The sequence below is a fragment of the Panthera pardus genome, unplaced genomic scaffold (genome assembly GCF_024362965.1).
Source record: "Panthera pardus isolate Hobbes unplaced genomic scaffold, ASM2436296v1 HiC_scaffold_8, whole genome shotgun sequence".
Taxonomy (NCBI): domain Eukaryota; kingdom Metazoa; phylum Chordata; class Mammalia; order Carnivora; family Felidae; genus Panthera; species Panthera pardus.
In genome coordinates, this window is record NW_026527013.1 from 96,411,481 (window position 1) to 96,432,554 (window position 21,074).

Genomic DNA, 21,074 nt, shown 5'->3' on the forward strand with positions numbered 1-21,074 from the left:
AAGGAAGCGAGGAGATGAGCCATGCAGGTGTCTAAGGGAAGGAAAGGGCATCTAAGGAAAACCACTTTCAGAAAAGTTTTGTTTTTCATATTTGTCAGTGAAAAGAAAATGGGCCTTCTTAAGCTCCTGACTTTTATCTCATTTACGTAAACATTCTTACCTGCTTAGTCCTGGGCAACACATGGTAGCCAGGGACACTTGTGAACCAATAAGCAAAGCCAGAGATCAAAACAGAGATAGCAGCGGAATTCATCATCTAGTGTGCCAACTCCCAGCAATGCCTGGTGCCCTTCTAGAGTTCTGTGATGAAAACTCCGACTTAGGAACTAAGGGTGGGACATCAGTTAGCAATGTCTAGGGGCTAGTGTCAAGTCTGAAGGGTGAGTGACAACAAGGGTGCTCTCTAATTGCCACCCTGGGAGAACTTTGCTTTCTAGGGCACCCGGGAGGTCTCAATTGGGAATTTTAATTTGGAATGTGATAGACAAATGTAATTTATAAATAATCACACACACCATTTTTTTTAAACAATTTTGCTTTTGAAAGATTGATTTTATTTTTTTATGGCATGCTGACCATGGTACTCATAGATGGGTGTAAGAAGAATGAGACTTCTACACTCAGTGAATATATATACTAGATGGAACCTACTTGTCTAGTTATTCTTAACTATAAGAAATATTAATATTATGAGAAGGAACCAATGTATTCCGATTATCAACCTGAACCCAGTTTTGAGCAACTTAAATCCATCTTTTCTAAAGAAACTTTTATATAACTTTTATTCTTTCTATTACTTTTCCAAGTCCAAACCTTTAGGTAAAAAGCAATTTGCATTTGTTGCCCCTGCCAGAATCATAAGTAAAATGAAATGCTTTTATTATTCATTTAATAAGAAGCATTCTTGAACATTGAATTTAACAATGAGTAGAGTTACATTTCATACAGTTAGCATATAACCTTATCTTTAAAACATTAGGGGCGCGTCTGGGTGGCTCCGTCGGTTAAGTGTCCGACTTCAGCTCAGGTCACGTTCTCACAGTTTGTGAGTTCGAAGCCCCGTATTGGGCTCTGTGCTGACAGCTCAGAGCCTGGAGCCTACTTTGGATTCTGTGTCTCCCTCTCTCTCTGGCCCTCCCCTGCTCATACTCTGTCTCTCTCCCTCTCAAAAATAAATAAACATTAAAAAAATTACATTAAAAATTTTTTAAATATATATTAGTGAAAAAGTACTAAATCAAGACTCTGGAAAGCTAAAGCAGAGTTTAGTGAAGCATGAATGCAGTAGCAAATGGTAGTGTCTGCTAGACTCAAAAAGACTAAAACTAAAAGCTAAAGACTAAAACAAAAAGGATGAAGAACAATTGTTTATTTAACTTTGATTCTCAAAAGTAAGCTTAGTGGATTGAAAGTTTACTTTTTCATAAATAATGAAAAGCAATTAACTGTCAAAAATAAGTCATCAAAAAAATTGTGATTAGCAAAAGAATAACAAGTAATCGTATAGTAGTAGCTTGACTGGTGACGATTAGATTCTTTTTCCTCCTGTGTGTTATTAGAAAATTTGAACACATGTCAGTCTTGACTTATTAAGCATTGTGTGGCTGCTGTTTTGAGGAAACTAAAGGAAAAATGTCATTTTAAGCCTTGTTATATTTATTTGCAGTATATTGTCAAGGAAAGATCTATAGCATTTACCTTGTAAATAAACATATTTAGACGATAATAGTCCAGAGAAGCTAGAAATATATTTAATGAAGGGTAAACCATTTGCTTTCATGTAATTGTTAGAAATTGTCTAAATTAGTCACATGTATTTTTATTTTTACTACACTGGTACCATAGAAGTTACTAATAAGTAATAAAAATATTCAGTTTTTCTGCAGGAAACCAGAATGGTTTTATTTTATTTTTTCCTTTGTACTAAAAATTTGCAGCTATCACATGACTTCAAATCATTCAGAATATAATTATTTACGTTTAAAAAATGTTTAGGAAAGAGAATACTTTATCCGATTGCTCTCTAAGGAGTATTGCCTCAAATTACAAATGGTTCACAGTTCACTCTGAGTTGAAAACTTTTAAGACAGTTTTTTTAACTGGGTTTCTGGGGCGCCTGGGTGGCTCACTTGGTTAAGCGTCCAGCTTTGGCTCAGGTCATGATCTCACAGTTTGTGAGTTTGAGCCCCGCATTGGACTTTGTGCTGACAGCTCAGAACCTGGAGCCTGCTTTGGTTTTTGTGTGTATCTCTCTGTCCTTCCCCCATTCACACACTCTCTCTCTCTCAAAAATAAATGAATAAACATTAAAAAAAAATTAAACTGAGTTTCTTGAAGATAACTTTAAAAACATTTTAGGTGATTAAATTCTTTTAGTCCATACCAACAGTCATAGAAAAATTTGAGATGAAGAAGCATTTGAACATTGGTTGCATTGTTTAATCTGTTGAGATGAAATGTAGTGTACTCTGTATCACAACATAGTTTATGCAGTTTGATATACTTTAAAAAAAAAACCCTTCATACTAAGTCCAAGTTATCTTTTGCATTCTCGCTTTTTGTTTTACTTAGTTTGACTCTGAGTCTTTCTAAACATTCTTCTTTGCCAGTAAGATGGGAAAGCAATGTGGCATTATAATTATATTCATATATGGCCATGATTTTTGTCTTCTTAGGAATTTGAGCAGTTTAACAGGAGGTTAAACGAGGTTTCTAAGAGAGTTCGGATACCCCTACCTGTGTCTAATATACTTTGGGAACACTGTATACGGCTGGCCAATAGAACTATTGTGGAAGGGTAAGTTTTCATGAAAGCATTATCTGAGTCTTCAATGATAAATCATAATGCAATAACATTGCGTATTATCACCACTGGAGAGAATAGGTAGAGAATGTCATAAATAATAGTAAATATAATCCTATAATAATTCAGGTTTGACTTTAGAACATAATTGAAGAAACTTTAAACCCCACTGTGGCTCTTCTGTCTGTGCTTTTTTTTCTCTGTAGTGACCTAGAACCAGCTAGTAGAGGAGCATGGAAAGTAGCATCTAATGGTTATCAGAAAGTTAAACTCCTAATAGTCATTATTCCTTAATAATATAATTATGATGATGATGATGATGATTATAGATAACATTTATTGAGCACTGTGTGTCATTTATTAGATCAAGCACTTGACAGGATTATATCACCAAATCCTAACATAATCTCTTTGACAGAAGCATTTCTCTCTCTGTTTTATCAAGGAGAAAATCTAGCTTCAGAAAATCGAGCCCTAGAGAGGTTAAATAACTTATCCAGGTTCACACAGTTTTCAAACACCAAGGTTTATGAACTACTGATTTTCTGATGACAAAATCAGTCCTTATAACCACTATACCTGTTAATGATATCATTATAACATTGTAAACTATATACATCTTTCATATGTTGAGTTTAAAGATCTTTCAGTACTAATTTTCCCACTCGCTCAGAGGCCATGTTTGCATCTAGAACACAGACTCTCTCTGGAAAGCAATCTGCTATAGACTATTCATATGGTTTGGAGTTGCACATCAGGTAAATTTCCACATTATCATTTATCTGATTTCTTTTCAGTTCTTCTTTGTTATAAAGAAGAACGTCTTAGAGAGTGGGAAGGTGACAGTGACAGGCTGACGTTTTGGCACTCTGTATTGAAAAATCAACAGTGCTGTATGTCACAGAATGGCCCTGTCAACAGTCATGACTGAAAAGTATTTTTAATAAATTTATTTAATAAAGTAGAAAAGTGAAGGTTTTATTTCTGTATGAAGCACTTTTTATTATTAAAAAAAAAAAAAAGCCTGGTCACTTCAAATAATATGCACTTTAGTTTCCTTGCAGATTTCCTTAGGGGAAGTACTGCGTTCCTAGGGTTGGAATATTATTGAAGGAATGAGACACTGACTTATGAGTAATAAAATGTTGTACTCGTAGGGTTAATACATTTATTCTTATTACTACTCCACCTTAGAACACAGTTTTTCAGTAGTGTCGGGTGTCAGAATAAGTCTATAAAGTGTTTTATTATGAAAAATATGTATATACCTTCTTTGCTCAGATGCTCACACGTTTCTCTGGTTCGCTGACTGTTCATCGGGGAATTATTACATTTGTTTCCTTTGCACCCAGTAGTTACAATATTGAACAGTTTTATGAAACTAAGATTACTTTGGAGTATTCATAGCTTCGTTTTTTATAAATAATTCTTGGCAGTCAAATGTATTGGAATACCAATTTAACTTTCTTACAGATGATTATGTTAATTGACTGTGGGGAACTGTAGTCTGTAGAGCAGCAAAGAACTTTGTAAGTTATTTGATCTTTTTGGTTTGCATATGAAGAAACTGAGGCCCCGTAGGTAAAATGACTGCTGAGTGACAGGGTCCGGACACAACCCAGTCCTTCTGACACAAGGCTCATGTGTTCTTTTTCTTATAACCCTCTCATTCCTAGAGAATCTGTCCACATACAGGTTAAGAAAAGTTGAAATACCTACAGGTTTCTTTTTCCATCCTCTATTTTTTTATTATTGTGTATCTTAGATATGCCAACGTCAAGAAGTGCAGTAATGAGGGTCGTGCCTTGATGCAATTGGATTTTCAACAGTTTTTAATGAAACTTGAAAAACTAACAGATATCAGACCCATTCCTGATAAAGAATTTGTGGAAACCTATATTAAAGCCTACTATCTAACCGAGAATGACATGGAACGCTGGATCAAAGAGCACAGGGTGAGAGCTGGAAAATAGTTAATTAAGTTTTTATTCCTTTTTCTTTGTGCTGTTCTTGTCTGGTATATAATTCAAAGTCATGAGAGTGAAATATAAAGAAACAGCCAGTTCTTTGCCATATTCACACAGTATCTATGCAGTGCCCTTTGAGTAATCAAATCCTTTTGAGATCTTTCTGAACTGTAATAGTAATTATCTGGAAAGGTAGCCGGAGCCTGAACTTTAGCTATGTTTATCCTTCAACTGTGTTGTGGGAAAAGGCTGAAGTTGGTTAACATCAAGACAAATCGAAGACAGCAACATTGAAATGATTTACAAGCTAAAGTCTATTATATAACTTAAGCCTTCTAGCCCCCAACAATGAACTGGTATCATCCTGACCACACTGACATGTATTAGTGATGATTAATTTAAATATTTGTGTTAATATTTAAAAGACTAAATTTAACTTCATCCTACATTAGACTTTACCTTGAGTATAGATGTGATCATTTTTCTTTCGTGTGGATATAGAGATAAGTAGAGAACAATATTATTTATTATGTGTTATATCGGATGCTGAATTTTGGGCACAGTTCAACTCACCCTGTATCACCAGAGCATGCTCAATATGGGGAGCTTTTCTATGTGATTGTTCTGTCATTTGTCTAGGTAGACAGTATGTGAAGACAGATTTAATGAAAATATGGGAAGTATTAAAATTATCACCAAATTTTATTCCTTCAGTAACTCTGGTGCTCACATTTACTTATGCTGTAACATCATGGGTAAAAGCTAAGTAAATTTTAACTTCATTTGACTGGGTAAGGAAATAAGGAATTATTTATATTTTATCAGCCTCATCCTGTCTGGTTTCAATACTCTAGAAAAACTAAATGAATATTAGCCTGAGTTTTGTGCAAATGTGCCCACTATAGGTCAGTTTCAGGTCTGTAGGAGCAAAGTAGAAATGTATATATTATTTTCAATGATTTTGACCAATACACCAGAATTGTGAAAAATATCACCCCTTTTAGTCCCACTGACATCTGACATTTGAAAACCAGAATGCTAAAGCAGGTGCAGATGAAGTGCTGGATGTTATTGGAATTCATTTAGTAAAGTAAGCTACAAATACTTTGATGTTGCTACTGAGGAAGGCATTTAGGGAAAGAATACAAGTAACTGAGGAGAGAAAGCACAGCTCTTAGATATGCATTATTCGATACAAGAATAATACCTTTCTGAACTGTAGTTTCCTCTTGTTTTTAGTTTTTTAGTTTCCTCTTTTAATATAGTGAGCCAAAATTTTTAGTCTAGTATTTTGTGAGAACTTTAACTGATATATGCAATTCACTGAAATTTTCTCAGGAGCTGACTGTCCTGCCTTCCAGGGAACTCCCCACAAGGTCTAGCCCAGTGCTGATGGCAGTGAATACTTGTTAAGCGTTAACTGACAGAGAGAATTTACCAGATGCTAACAACAGGTGCTCTCAGAGCAGATACACAAACTGAATAGTTTGCTGAATTTTTATTTTTTAAAATTAATTAATAGATTAAGTTTTAAAAATTTTGGTGGTAGTTTGTATTTTTTTGTGTTTATTTTTGAGAGACAGCATAGGAGGGGCAGAGAGAGAAGGGGACAGAGGATCTGAAGGGGGCTCCATGCTGACAGTAGAGAGCTCGACGCAGGGCTCGAACTCACGAACCATGAGATCATGACCTGAGCCGAAGTTGGACGCTTAACTGACTGAGCCACCCGGGTGCCCCTGCTGAATTTTTAAATGAACTCTTTCTCATATTTTTAAATTATACTCTCTTTAGTGGCTACCTCCAGTGAAGACAGATGACTTTTTTTTTTTAAGTTTTTATTTATTTTGAGGGAGAGGGAGACCAGGGGAAGTGCAGAGAGAGAGAGAGAGAGAGAGAATCCCATAGGCTCTGTGCTGTCAGCTTGGAGCCTGACACAGGGCTCAGTTGGACGCTTAACTAACTGAGCCACTCAGGCGCCCCAGATAGATGACTTTTCTTTCATTTTCTTTTAATATTTATTTCTTTGAGAAAGAAAGAGAGAGAGAGAGGAGAACTTGAACACAAGTGGGAGGGGCAGAGAGAGAGAGGGAGAGAGAGAATCTCAAGCAGGCTTCCTGCTGTCAGTGCAGAGCCCAACTTTGGGCTCGAGCTCAAAGTTGAGCTGAAATGAGATCAAGAGTTGGACGCTTAACCCACTAAGCCACCCAGGCTCTCCTGACAGATGACTTTTCTTATTAGATTTGGTATAGAACTCTCTTTCCTTACCTGAACTCTTGCTGTTGATCCTCTATAACCAGATCAATATGCAAACCTTTCTGATGAGTCCCTATTCATTCTCATCTTAGCAACTCATTATCTGAAATTCAGGAACCAAATAGATTTGTACAGCATAAAATACTTGTAGTCTTCATTTTACTTATTAGCTACAATGACAGTATGAAAGATTAAAATCTAGTACCTTCCTGATCCTTGTTACCTTACTTATTTATCGTATCTCAGAAAAGTTGTTCTGTGGTTAGAGATTTATTTCTTTCACCTAAAATGTTTGCAAAATGTGGAGTTCCAGAAAATACTTTACTTAGTAACATTTAAAAAATTTGGGAGGTCAGTGTATTTTAGTAACTTAATAAAGTATCACAGAAATAAGCATAAGGTGTGTAGTTTAAAAGTGGGCATATCAGATTACTTTGCCATAATTAAAAAGATTCCAGTGCTTTCTGTTTCAAATGGATGCTACAGTATCCTTCTTGTTATTACAGCTCAGTAAACAATTTGTCTTCCATATCTTAAACTATAATTTTCACTGCTTTTCACTGATTTGTAGTGCTCAGTTACTACCCACTGAAAACTGAGTGTCTGTTCTTTCCTTGTGTTGATCAAACACGTCTTTCAGCGTACTAAATTTGGATTTTTTTTTTCCAAGCAGGAGTACTCAACGAAGCAGCTGACCAATCTGGTAAATGTTTGCCTGGGATCCCATATCAATAAGAAAGCAAGACAAAAACTTCTAGCTGCTATAGATGATATAGACAGACCCAAAAGATAATGAACGCATTTTTTTTTCCTCAATGACATTGATCTTCTCTCAACATAGATGACATGAAAGCCAATTTTTCATGCACTCCTGACAATTGTCTGCTAAGAAATCTCTGTGCATGTTCCTTCCAACTGGAAAGTGGAAAACACTGAAGTCTGTGTGGTATTCTCAAATGACTTTTATACGCTCTGGTCCTTCTCTTCAACTTTTAGTCTCATCTGTTGTATTCTTTTCCTGAAATGATATCCTTGCCTTGTCATAAGTATTGTTATGTGACTGCAGTAACATATTTTACCGAAGAATGTACTGTAGATATGCAATTAGAAGGAACAGTGGCAGTACATCCACGGGCACTTTTTGGAGAATGAATTTATGTTGGTATTTTTTTTGCCCTCTCTACTTGGTTCTTGAAAGCATAAATGAGAGGTTTTCTGTACAGTATCTCCTAATTATGAGCACTGCATGAGAATTGAAAAGTACATGTAAGCAAAATAGTTGAAAAATCAGTATGCTCTCTGTGTTTTTGAATGTCAGAGTTTATCTTGGGGTTAATTTGGTTAAAACAGTGATCATAAATGATGAAATTGAATAAATATTATACTCTAACACTATCAGCCTATGTGAGACTAAATTTTGATATTTTTCCATGGCAGGTATAGTTTAGGAAGCAATAATGGAATTTTTTAGTATGTTCTAATTGTAATGATCTTATATCCCGAAACCAATGGTGAAAAGTAACTTATTGGGTGTACCTATTCAGTGCCTGAGTAGCACACAGAATGGTGATTGTGGGATTTTTTTTAATGTGGGACATTTTCCACATAAGTGGCTCTCTTTGATTTCAACTTTTGTCTTAGGATGGCAAAACCTGACTTAGCTGACTTAGGGAAAGGACTGTTAGTCAAGAATAAGTTTATGGTCATATGTTCATCTTTCTTAGGTGTCTGCTTTGTATTACAGATGTAAAATAATGTGAGCTAGCTAGTGATAAACTTTGGAACTCAGTTAATAACTATGTACTTTGCTTTTGAAACCCGAGACCTTCTGTCAACATATATGACACGAAAATCAGTTTCCCATGCACTCCTTCCACCTGACTGATCAGGAAGTTTTTTCATGTTCTTTATGACTAGGGAGTAGAAGGCTCTTAGGTTTGTGTGGTGTTGGTCCAGGATTACTGGGCGTGACCTACAACATCAACAGCTCATAGAATCCTAAAGCATCATTTCATGAGAAATGGGCTTTGTGTCCTGTGAGCCTTCTGGGAACTGAGATGCTGAAATGGAGGGCAGAGGGTGGCGTGTGGGCAGGCATGGAGGTGAATAAGGAGGTGATGGCCACTCGGTGTCTGCCAGTCCCTGCAGATTTTCATAACCAGCACATTAGAATACAAAATGCTTTGAGAATACATCTCTGGATGCTAGTATATGTGTCTGTATGATGAGGTTTTTGTTTTCAGCCTCTCCCTTTGCAGTTCATTTACTGTCAATATTGACAGTAAAACTTTCCTCTTGTAAAAAGGTATGAGCTTGGTGCTATTATGGTCTACTTATGGCATTGGACTGTGTACTTGGAAGGCAGATTTTGCCAGGAGCCATTATCCATACAGAGCCGCTGGAAGAAAATGAATATGAAATAAGCTTGGTCCTTGTGTTTAAATGACATATTCAGTTGGGCACATAAAGAGCTAATCAATCTCATTTATTTCTCTGTTGATTGGGAGCCACTTATTTATTCTTTTTTACATGGGCTTTCTAGTTGGCTTTCTTTAATTTCTACTTTAGTTTGCCCTAGGTAGCATGAACAGCAGTTACCTACCTGTTAGAGTGTTTTCCAGGGTGATAGGAATGGATACAAAAGAATTACTTGTTAGAGAATTAACCATGCAATTGGACAGATCTTTTAACTTACGTATACTGCGCTTTGATAAAAATTTTAAAAACTTTTTTTTGTGCATTTCAAGGTAGCTTAATGAGTGTTCATTAACATCAAAACAGTAACCAGATACTTGAGCTGCGAAATTACCTAAAAACAAGAGAGTTAACCAGACATTTCTCAAATACATTATGCAGTGATAATGAGTTATAACCATGTAACATTTTGTGAAACTAACATTAAGATAAATAGAATTGAAAAGCTTGAGAATATAAATGGAATTAATTGTGTTCCAAAAGTTTTACTGTAACAAAAATTTTCTTTTTGTGTCTAAGTTTTCCTTAACCGTGGCATTTGGTATGAAAGTGTCTTATGAAATTCAAGATTTTAAGTTGATATGGGAGCAGGAGAAAATTGCATCCCCTGGGAAAGAATGATTATTTCTACAAATACATTGTCTTGCATTAAAAAATGCTAGAGAGATGCATAGCAATTCAAATGACTGAGTTTGATTCAGTTTGTAAAATCTACAGAGATCTTATAAGTTCACTTTGACTAGTAAGCCCATTTGCTCAACTTACAAAATGAAATCGAATTTTGCTTGAAGCCAGGACCATATGGTATTTTATCATATCTTTAAGCAGAATTTCCTTTGAAAATTCCTGTTTAGCTGAGTGCTAAAGTGAAACTTTAAGTTAGATTGAATAGCTTTTTTCTTTATCTACTCACTAAAATGTAGTCATAAAAAAGGCTTGTAATTCAATTCACTTTGAAAGTATAGTTATCTTTTGTAATGAAAAATTTGACCCGAAGATGAAATACAAATTGTACTCAGAGCAAAATGAACAAGTCCAGGGGAAAATATTTACGTTTCTATATTTATTCTTTGAGGCAATTTTAATACATACATAGTGGTTAACACAAATGATATTTAACTCTTCAGAATGAGTAATGACAAAATTATTAACATTCTGGTGTGATCTTTGTAAATATTAAGACTAGTGCAGCTTTTTGCAGATTTTCTTTTTTAGTATTACAGAAAATATTTGCTCAATTCATATCATCCACAAATTTTTAAAGGCCATCAAAAAGTTTAAGCTACACAACATTCCCCAGGACAAAACTATGTCACATTTTATACATGAGAATTCTTGTTTTTTTTAGTTTTTTTTTTTTTTTAATGTTTATTTATTTTTGAGAGAGGGACACACAGAGTGCAAGTGGGGGAGGGTCAGAGAGAGAGGGAGACACAGAATCCAAAGCGGGCTCCAGGCTCTGAGCTGTCAGCACAGAGCCTGATGCGGGGCTTGAACCCATGAATGGTGAGATCAGAACTGAGCTGAAGATGGATGCTTAACTGACTGAGCCACCCAGGTGCCCCTATACCTGAGAATTCTTGTTCAAACTCAATGGAGAAACATAGTTCATTAACTCTAATACACTTTTCTTGATTGTTGTATCCTTTTGTGAATCTTGCTAAGTATATCTGCATCATTTTTTCAGTTTGAAAACAAACCCACAGTTAGATTCTCTATTTGCTAGGGATGTTGGAGGAAGGGGCAGGAATTCAGGGAAGAAGGATAACTAGTCTCTTTCTGGAATTTTGGTACTTTATTGATATGATTTATTTATAACATTTTTTTGTTTTGCTTTTTGGTTTTGACGAAGAGCCATATTTATAAGTTTCTTTAGTGATCACTTCTTGATCTCAAGACTGAAATTTCCAGATTTGCTCTTTGAGGACTTTTTCACACTGAGCCAAGCCTTTCAGTCCAGAAAAGAGGTGTTTTTGTTTTTGTTTTAATCTACAACCTATATTTTATTCTGTTTCTTCACCATCCCTTGTTTCTTGATTCTGCCTATCAGTAACCAAAAGGAGTTATGTTTTAAAGAAAAGACATTTCCATATTGTGGGCCTTTTGGTCCAGCTACCACAAATAGCATAGCAATCTTTGCCTTAGATGGAAGGGATATTTTAGTCAGGGTTCCCATTTCAACAGAAGTCACTTCTGGAGCCTACACTGAAATGTAATTGCACCTTTGGGTAGCTATTAGAAGACAGCTTTGCTGACTGCCTGCTGTCTACCTTATTTTACTTCTGTTGTCCCTGCTTCCTATCACAATTCCACCTTTAAGAACTCAACCAAGATGCTTTACTTTCCACGAAACCTGTCCTTTACCAGAGTAGGTGCTCTGGGGAAGAAGTGATAGGGAATGGTGGTGATCACAGTGGAAATAGAATTTTAACAAGGAAGATTGCAGAAGATCTCTCTTGGAAGGAAATGAGGAGGCCAGTCATGCTGTTATCTGAGGTGGAGGGTTGCAGGCTGAGGGAGTAGTAAATGCAAAGTGAAGGCTCAGGGTGAAGGCTTCAGCTCTGAGAAGTGTAAGGAGGCCAGCATAGCAGGCACAGTAAGTGGGGGAGATTAGGAATGGAAAGGGTGTAGCAGGATGAGTCACACAGAGTGAAGACCTGTGAGCCTTTGGATTTTACTTTCAGATGGGAAGCATTTGGAAGATTGTGAACAGAGTGGGCACCTCATTTCTGACTTAGGTTTTAGCAAAATCCCTCTACCTGTGTATTTGAGAAAAGGCCGTAGGGGGACAAAGACCGAAGCACTGAGACAGAGTAAGAATCTAATACAGCAAACCAAGAACAGAATTATGGAGGCTCTGTCTGCAGGATATGGTGAGGAGTGAGCAGATTCTGGATGTGTTTCAAAGGTAGAGACACTAGGATTTGTTGATTGGTTGATGTGATGTTTGAGAAAAGAGGGATTAAAGATGATTCTAAAACTTTCGCCTGAGAAAGTAGAAGTCTTTGACAGAACTGGGTTTGTGAAGATCAAGGGAATACTTGGACAGCTGTGTTTGAGATACAACATTGGAGGTGTAGAAGAGGCAGCTGTGCACGTGAATCTGGAGAAGTCAGGGCTGTAGATGTAAATGTGGGAGTCATCAGCATATAGAATAAACCCAAAGCTTTCTTTAGGAGGCGGAAAAATCTTACTTGGTCCATGAATATTAATAAGCATTGGTCATAGAAATTTTATCCCTTTAGGATTGCTATCTTCCTTGAAATTGAGCTCAGGACAGTTTCCATATCACACAGGATAGATTAAGGAATAGGCTTTCTTGGGGAAACTGACAAGCCTGGGACAGCAAAAAGTAAAAAAAAGAGAAAGAGCGAAAGAAAAGGCGTTGTTTCCCCTTCCCCCCCCCCCACACCCCCTTCACCCATTCCCAACATTATCACCATGAGAGGTGAGAGAGGGCTGGGAGAATGCAGAGATTCTGTGTGTGTGTGTGTGTGTGTGTGTGTGTGTGTGTGTGTGTGTGTGTGTATTTGGGGGGGGGGGTTGTTAGCAAGAAATGTGAGAGCAACTGACCACCTAGTGACCTGGGGCCTGTGAGCAGTGTAGTTCCTCTGGCTGGGAAGCAGAAGCCTTCTCCTTTGGGAAGATGAGTTCTGGGGCAGCCCTTTCCCTAGCTGGCTCATTGTTCAGGCAACTGGAGCTAGCTCCAGGGTACTGTCTTGTGTCAGGAGCTGGCTGGTCTCTAGTGGATTGGACAAATAGTTCCTGTCCTCAGGAGTTTAAATCTAGTAGGATAAACAGATGTAAAACAAACACATTTCATTCTGGGGGGTACTCCAAAGGAGAGTTCAGAAGTGGGAAAAACTACACTGAGGAAGACATGTTCAAGTGAAGAAGAACTGGCATGAGGTGAGGAGGCTGAGGGAAGAGTGTGCTTGAGGATCAGAAAAGGCAGTGTGGTTGGCACACACAAGGGGCAGGGAGAGGGGCACAGAAAAGACTGAGAAGACGTGGCAGATATCCTGTGCAGCCAAGCAGGAGACACAAATGAATTAAGCAGCAGATCTTATTCAATAATGAATGACAGGCAGTTTGAGATGTGGACAATGTGGGCCCGGCTGTACCTACAGGCACTTGAATTTGAATTTTAATCTCTGCATCCAAGGGAATGAATGACCTCCATCCATCAGCTTGGGGGACAAGGGAGTCTGTATAGATGAGGGAATTTCCCAGAACTTCTATCTGTGTGTTCCGCTATATCCATCTTGATAGCACTTAGCACAGAATATTACTTAGCTCAAAACTATATGATGGATGGAGTGGTCGAGTGGAATGCAAATAAATACTTTTTAGGGCCTAGTATTATCTAGGCCCTTTGAGCTAGAATTCCTCCCTAAACTGTCCTCAAGTGCTGCTTGGTTCTTTGGGCCTGGATTGTCGCAAGTATATTTCTTTACACCCCAGAGCTCCTTGTACTGGATCAGACGTGTAATGGCTATTTGTTTATTGACTTCTCAGTGTTGTGGAAAAGCATTAATTAGTAATTGTTGAAGAGAGGTGCACACTGGCATTGGAAGCCAAAAGATTAGCAGTTTAAAAAGAAGCAATAACTTACTTCACTTTCTTAAGTTTTTAATGCCTACAGACTGAGATAAAACTTGACATGTTTTAATAGACTGCCCTAGACCAGTGGTTATCAAAGTATGGCCCCAGATCATCAGCCTCAGCATCACCTGAGAACTCATTAAACAAGCAAATTCTCAGGCCCCACTAGAGACCTATAGAATCAGAAACTCTGCAGGTAGGACTGTACAATTGGCGTTTTAATAACTCTGCCGCATACTGAACTTTGAGAACCACTGACTTCAGAGACACTCTGAGACAAAGTGATCCAGAAAAGCTGTTCACCTGGAACTTTCTTTCCCTTCACAGGGCTGTAGGATAGCTATTCCAGACTGACTGCTGACAAGGCCTTTTTTTGTTTGTTTTTTGTTTTTAGACACTATTTTTTGTCCACTTTAGTATAACAATTGCTACTTTTCCATAAAATAAATCTTATAGTGCTGCCTTCCCTATTAGAACCTGTATGAGTGACTACTGTTGGAACAGGCCAACAAACATGTGTATGTCCTTCACATTGACTTGAGTGGAAAGAGATTTCCCAGGAGATTTTTAATTGGTGCAAGAGTCATGTGCAGTGAGACCATGGAACTGGAGGAATAATGTATCATTTTACAGAGATTTGGTCATTGATTCTTTCAGCCACTAATTGAATCAGATGGAGAGAGAAGCCAGTTGACTATTTGGTAAGGGAAGCTTAAAGTGAGCTGGAGTGTTGGTGGCTGGAGTTCTGTTGAGTTCATATTCTTGCACTTTCGCTAGTCTCCAGTTACCCTTCTGTGCCATAATTTTAAAGAGTATTTCTGTATGTCTAAGATGGGAACAATAACAGTACCAACTTAATAGGGCTATTGTTTTGTGCAGATGGTGACTAGGGGCCAGGAGGCTGAGGCAGTTTTCCCAAAGTCACACTGCAAGGGATGGAACCAGAACTTGAGTCCATTGTTCTTACTGTGTGATCCACATACTGGCCACTGACGGACCTCATCACATTTCTTCAGAATGCTAGGCTGCCTGAACTGCATCCTACTATCAATTCCTTGGCTGTACATCTGCCTCCTTCGTGAGGAGTTAATTGGCATGCTGTAGAAAGTGTGCTCGTTCTCCGTGGGATTCCTTACGGTTTTAGTGATTCCAGATTTAATAGCAGAGCCTCTTGTGGGTGAGTGATGTGTCTCAATTTGGGGAAGTGAGAATCATTGTTTATGCCATTATGACAGGCAAATGCTGAGGTGTCATTTCCTTCATGCATTCTCTTGGTAAACCACCCAAGAGACCCTCTTCTGACTTAAGAAATTCAGGTGTGATTCATGTGACAGTGGTGGTGTTTCTGCTGCTATATCAGCTTCTAAGGTAATTCCAGGTGTTCTGTTCAGGTTCCATCTCGGGTGTGGAAAAGGTTTTCTCCATTTGGGGGGCTTACATCTGGGGTTGTCTAGTAGTAGGTGGCCCACAGAATAGAAATGTCCATACTTGGGCAGCTCAGCACTGAGTCCCTTTTCTGCTCTCTTGCCCATGTGCCCTCCCCCCTTTTCTGCTTAGCTCTCCATACCTTTGTTCCCCAACCTCTTTCTCTAGCTCCAATCTTACAATGTTTTGGGGAAAGAAGAAGTAGTTCTGTAAGTGGGCACATTTTCATTCACACTTAAATTAGGAGTTTCTTAGACTCACCAGTTCAGCTTCTTTGAGGGTTGAAAGAAGAAAAGTGGTATTTAGATGTTTAGTGAGAAGCAAAGAAAAGCAGCAGACCAACAGAGGCATTAATGGAGGTAGAACCCTGCCATTTATCAGTATTTTAAGATTGTCAGGAGAGTACTCTCAATTCTCTTAGTAAATTTCTTTGTAGTTTGTAAATTTATAATGCAAGAACCTGATATTTTCCTCTCCAGGCTCCTATGTTCACACCCATCTCCCTGCGCCCCAACTTCATTGACTAAACAAACAAATGTACTACCTGGTATCTGTTTCTTCAGATAATGGGATGGTTATTTTAAAATTTATTAGGGCTGAGGTCCATCAGCTACCTCTTCAGAGTCCTTAATTTTTGAGACAAGGCTTGTTCCAAGCAAACTACCTGCAGTTTAGTCCCTGAGACTTAAGCATGTGTCAGTAATAAAATTGTAAATGAGATTATAATTAGCACACACCAGAGACTGAGATTTGGCATTACCTGATATACTTTATTTCTCAGTAAGTACTTGTCTTTCTGTTTAAAAGCTCACTTGTTGGACGCTGGTTTAAATGATTTTCGAAGCATCTTGTAGAGACAAGCCAAGGTGATCTTTGTAAGTGAAGTACCATTGCTCACCATGAGCACGTACATTACCGCAGTTTTCAACATATTGGTGATGTGAAGTGTTGTTTGGCTGGTATTTAACAATAATAATAGGAACTTGGCTCTTGTGGTTTAAGGCATTTTGATAGCTGCTTTTTTCATTTTAAGCCAAAATAGAGTTTTGGTTTTTTTGTTAAAGGTCAAGTATTCCTCTTTTTCCTTTGACTCTTCTTTTGCCTTTTTAGCTCTTAGATTTCATCTTCAGGAGAGTGTGACGAGGAACTTTGGGAAGAGATTGTGATATAATCAAAATGATGGTGGCATAGAAGTGCAGGGGTTGGGGTGGGCAGGCACAGACCAGTTGGTGGGATGAGCTGCTGTACCCTAAGCTTCAGGGACAATGCATAAATGATAGAACTGTAGTATTTGAAATAGGAAGACTTAGCAGTAACAGCATGACACTAGAATTCTCCATCTGGCAAGGTAGAGTTGGAGAGTCAAAAATACTTTAGTAAATATTGGTAACAGTTGAGCATGCAGAAAAAAGACAAAGCAGTGATCTCTTCACCATGATTTGGGGAGTCCACAGTAGATCTGTATAGAGTTGGGAGAGTGACGAGTAGGCAGGAAGTGTCCAGGAGTCTTTTGTAAACCCAAGTCCAGTAACATCCTATTTCCCCAGGATCCAGTGAATCTGTGTGGAAAGCAGCATACGGGCCTCGCAGCAGGGAGATCAGTATGCAGCCCCAGGGAATAAGAAGACAAAGTACTGAGAAGCTTCCAGAGTAAAATCTGACAGTTTTGAAGCTGGTAGGGAGCTTAAGAGGCCACCTAGTGCAACCTTCCACTAGGAAAGTTATGGATGTCCATAACTTGAGGGTATCCACAAGGGACGATATCCTTTACAACATTCCTACCCAGTCAGTCCTAGCTACTTCCTGAGAATTTCCAGCAACAGGTAACTTGCTTTCTCACAAGTTCTGAACGTCAGAGATCTTCCTGGGTCTGAAACTACACTCCATGGGGCCTACTCTCATTGTCCTCTGTTGTGCCCTGTGATCAGGAAGAATATAGAAACCTGTCTGTTTCCTTTCCATTAACACCTATGAGTAGCTGTGTTGACTAATGATAACCAGATCACATGTAGAATGTCAACTCATTTTGAGCGTATATTCACCTAAAGATCTTGAGTTTATTCAGTGCTATTAAAATCCTGCCGTCTTTAGAAATGCCTGGTTGGCTCAGTTGGTTGGGAGTCCAAATGGATTTCAGCTCAGGTCATGATCCCAGGGTTGTAGGATCAAGCCCTGAACTGGGCTCTGTGCTGAACATAGAATCTGCTTAAGATTCTCTCCCTCTGCGCCTCTCCCTCACTAGTGCTCTCTTTCTCTCTCTAAAATAGAAAAGAATCTTTTTTTAATTAAAAAAAAATGCTGCCCTCTTCAGCATTTGTACAGTAGATTGTTTTAAATGTTAATTCAACATCTTATGTAATTTTCATCTAAAAAAAATACTATTTTGTTACTTTGGACCTTGTTACAGCTATTTGGAATTTTTTGGTTCCGGATTCTGTCATTTAGAACGTGAAGCATGTCTTTGCTGTTCAAGTGATAAGGAAGTATTTCTTGTAGGTCCTTAGTCAAGTAGACAAGAATGTGAGTGGGATAGAACCAAGGACAGAGGTCTCAGCCCTGTAACAAGGCAGCTCCAGTAATCAGAACTCTTTGAACAAGTATATTAGAGCCATGAATGCACTACCTTTTTTCACTTTCCCCTTGTTTTTCCAGTTTGGCCACAAGGTAATATGAAATTTTGTGATATTCTTTTCTAGGAATACAATACTAGCAATGCCCTCAAAATGGAAAGTGAAAATATTTTGGTATTTTTGTCCTCTCTTGAATCCATGCTGGCTTTTGATGAAGACCTTTAAATTTTATAAGTGCTCACAAACTATTTTTAAATATTTTATTCTTGAATTCTGCCAAGTATTCAATGGAAAGCTCACCAGATGATTGTGTGGGAAGCTTAATTGTTTCAATATATTAGAATATTATTCACCTAATTCCACACTTCAGACATCTCTTCTCCACTCAATATAATTGTGCATAAATTTCTAATTCTTACTTCTAGTTCCTTTATGACCACAGGAGGGAAACTTGAACTACTGTAAATTTCTAGGTGTTTGTGTGCTTTGGTATATTATCTGTCTTTGAGTTCCACTTATCTTAATCATGTTTTTTTCCCTTTCTTACTGTAATGGATGGATTGTTTTTTTTTTTTTTTTAAAGTCTAATTAATATTACTCCATATGCTTCAAGCAGCGATGTGTTTTCCTGTTCTTTCTGCTTAGAGCACATATGTAAAAACCCTTAGAGTTGTGGTGAAGTTGCTTTTATCTCAAGCCATACTATGCTTTAACCTCCTAACAGGTCCCTTGTCATTCTTGTATTTGACCCTGATTATATACCTACCTTTATTTTCATTGTTATTTTTGGCAGTGAGATGAGCAGAATATACCTTTGGAAGACACCCTATCATCTTCAGACAACGGTGTCTCCTTCTTCAGAATGATGGCTGGGAATTCCATAAGACTTTCTTTCCTTTTTTTTCTTTTTCTTTCTTTCTTCAAATGTTCTCCTAGAGATGAATTCCCTTTCAGTCTCTGGACACAGGACTGTGATATCTTTTCCTGACCATTTTCTGAAACCTGATCTCTTTTGGAGGACACCATATATAGCATAGTGGTTAAGCAACTCAACTTCAGAGTCTAATATGCTAGGGGAACTTGGGCAAGTTATATAACCTCCTTGTGCCTCAGTTTCCTCATCTGTAAAATTGGAACGATGGAATCATTTGTCATATTTTGTGGAGGATTAAGTGAGGTAAAATCTGTAAAATTCTTAGTAACATTATTATTATTTTCTAGGGGCCATTTATGGCCATGCTGCCATGGATCCTAGGAATTTGGTTCTGTTCTTCCAATATTCTCATCATCTCCACTTTATTAATCAGTATTCCCCTATTTGAAGTTTTAAAAAACTGCCTCCAGGGCTGTAGGTTGTGTCCCACTCAGCTGCAGGGGGCAACACTCACATGAACTTCGCAGGGAATAGTGCCTTCTACTGTGTGCAGTGCGCCCACACCGGTCCTTATTCCTTCCTGAATGACGAAACCATCAGCAAGGCAAAGCAAGAATTCCTCAGGTGCCTCTGCCTTCCTCAGAATAAGCTTTATAGAGTATGTCTTCAGATTTGAGATCTACTTCTATAGTATAGTTTTATTGGAGCAAGTGGGAGCTGAACTGGAAAGAGTCCCTGAGGGAAGGTTGGAGTTGATGAGCGTGAACTGGAATATGGGATATATGGACAGATAGCACCAGCAGTTGGAATTAGATATTTCACCTCCCTTGGGCAAGTTGTCTTCTCCCCAAGTGTGCTTTGATTACCACTTGGTCCCCTCAGCTTTTCACAGTCAGGCTGTGCAGTTGAAGACTTAGGGGATGCTCTATGTTCCACAGTCCTGTTTAGCTGGCTTTGTGTCAATTTCTTAGAATTCTCTAAAAACAATGTGTCTTTATAGGAAATGAGTAAGCCATTATGGTGTTTCTAAGATGTGTTATATTTTTCTAAATCATGTTATAAACACTTTTAACATTAAGCCTGGGTAGGCCTTCTGTTTGTTTTAGGCAGTCTCCATATTTTCCGTTGGAAGCCTCCACCTAGAGCAAGGTGTTCTTCATACTCCACAGTGCACCAGTTCAAAGAGATGACAGGTTAGGACTCATCATATTTGCTCTACAACAGTCATTATGCAATTGGATAAAAAATGATGCTTTAGGATTTGTTCTGAAAGCAAGCCTTATCAGCTAATAAGTTGCTATTATTATTATTAACTCTTAAATGAGTGATGATTTTCCTGTTTTCCCTTTGTTCTGCTTTCTATGTCATTAAACTGGAAAATCGACTTAGTCACTGTATAAGTTGGTAATTTTAACCTTCAATAGAGCTAATAGGTAGCACAAGCCTCTATACCTTGACCACTTATGGTGTCTTAGGAATTTTACAAAGCATACCAAAACCCAGCTCTGAAGTGCCTCTGAAATGCCATTGTTTTGACATGTTCCTAGGGCCTATCAGACAGACTGAATTCTTTCTCCCTAAGATTGGGAACAAAGCCAGGATGTCTGCTGTCAATAGTCTTATTCACTTTGAATTCAAGACTTATTATAAACCTACAGTAATCAAGATGGTTTAGTAGTTCTGTCAAGATAAACATATAGACCAATGGAACAGATTGGAAGTTCCAGAAATAGATACACACATATGTGGTTCTATATTGATTTTTAACAAAGTACAAAGGCCATTTATTGGAGAAAGATAGTCTTTTCCACAAATGTTGCTAGAACCATTGTATACCTATATGCAAAAGAAAACAACAATAACAACAAAGAATTGATCCATAGATTGCATCATATATAACAATTAGCTCAAAATGGATCCTAGATCTAAATATAAAATCTAAAAATTTTAAAGTTCTAGAAAGAAACACAGGAAAAATTCTTAGTAACTTTGGATCAGGCAAAGATTTCTTAAACTCAATACCAAAAGCATGATCCATAAGAGAAATTTATAAATTGGACTGCACAAAAATTAAGATCTTTGAAAGACATTAAGAGAAAAAA

At 37.8% G+C, this 21,074-nt stretch overlaps 1 protein-coding gene across 3 annotated transcripts in view; it reads left to right on the forward strand.

Moving 5' to 3' along the window:
• VPS50 (VPS50 subunit of EARP/GARPII complex) overlaps positions 1-8,418 on the forward strand; it is a 139,374-nt gene extending 130,956 nt beyond the window's left edge. For all 3 annotated transcript variants that reach the window (XM_019443319.2, XM_019443318.2, XM_019443320.2), the window contains 3 exons: positions 2,676-2,797; positions 4,569-4,758; positions 7,697-8,418. In XM_019443319.2, the coding sequence (XP_019298864.1) occupies positions 2,676-2,797; positions 4,569-4,758; positions 7,697-7,816 (432 nt within the window). In that variant the 3' untranslated portion in view covers positions 7,817-8,418. The remainder of the gene's footprint in view (positions 1-2,675; positions 2,798-4,568; positions 4,759-7,696) is intronic.
• Positions 8,419-21,074: the final 12,656 nt, after the last annotated feature.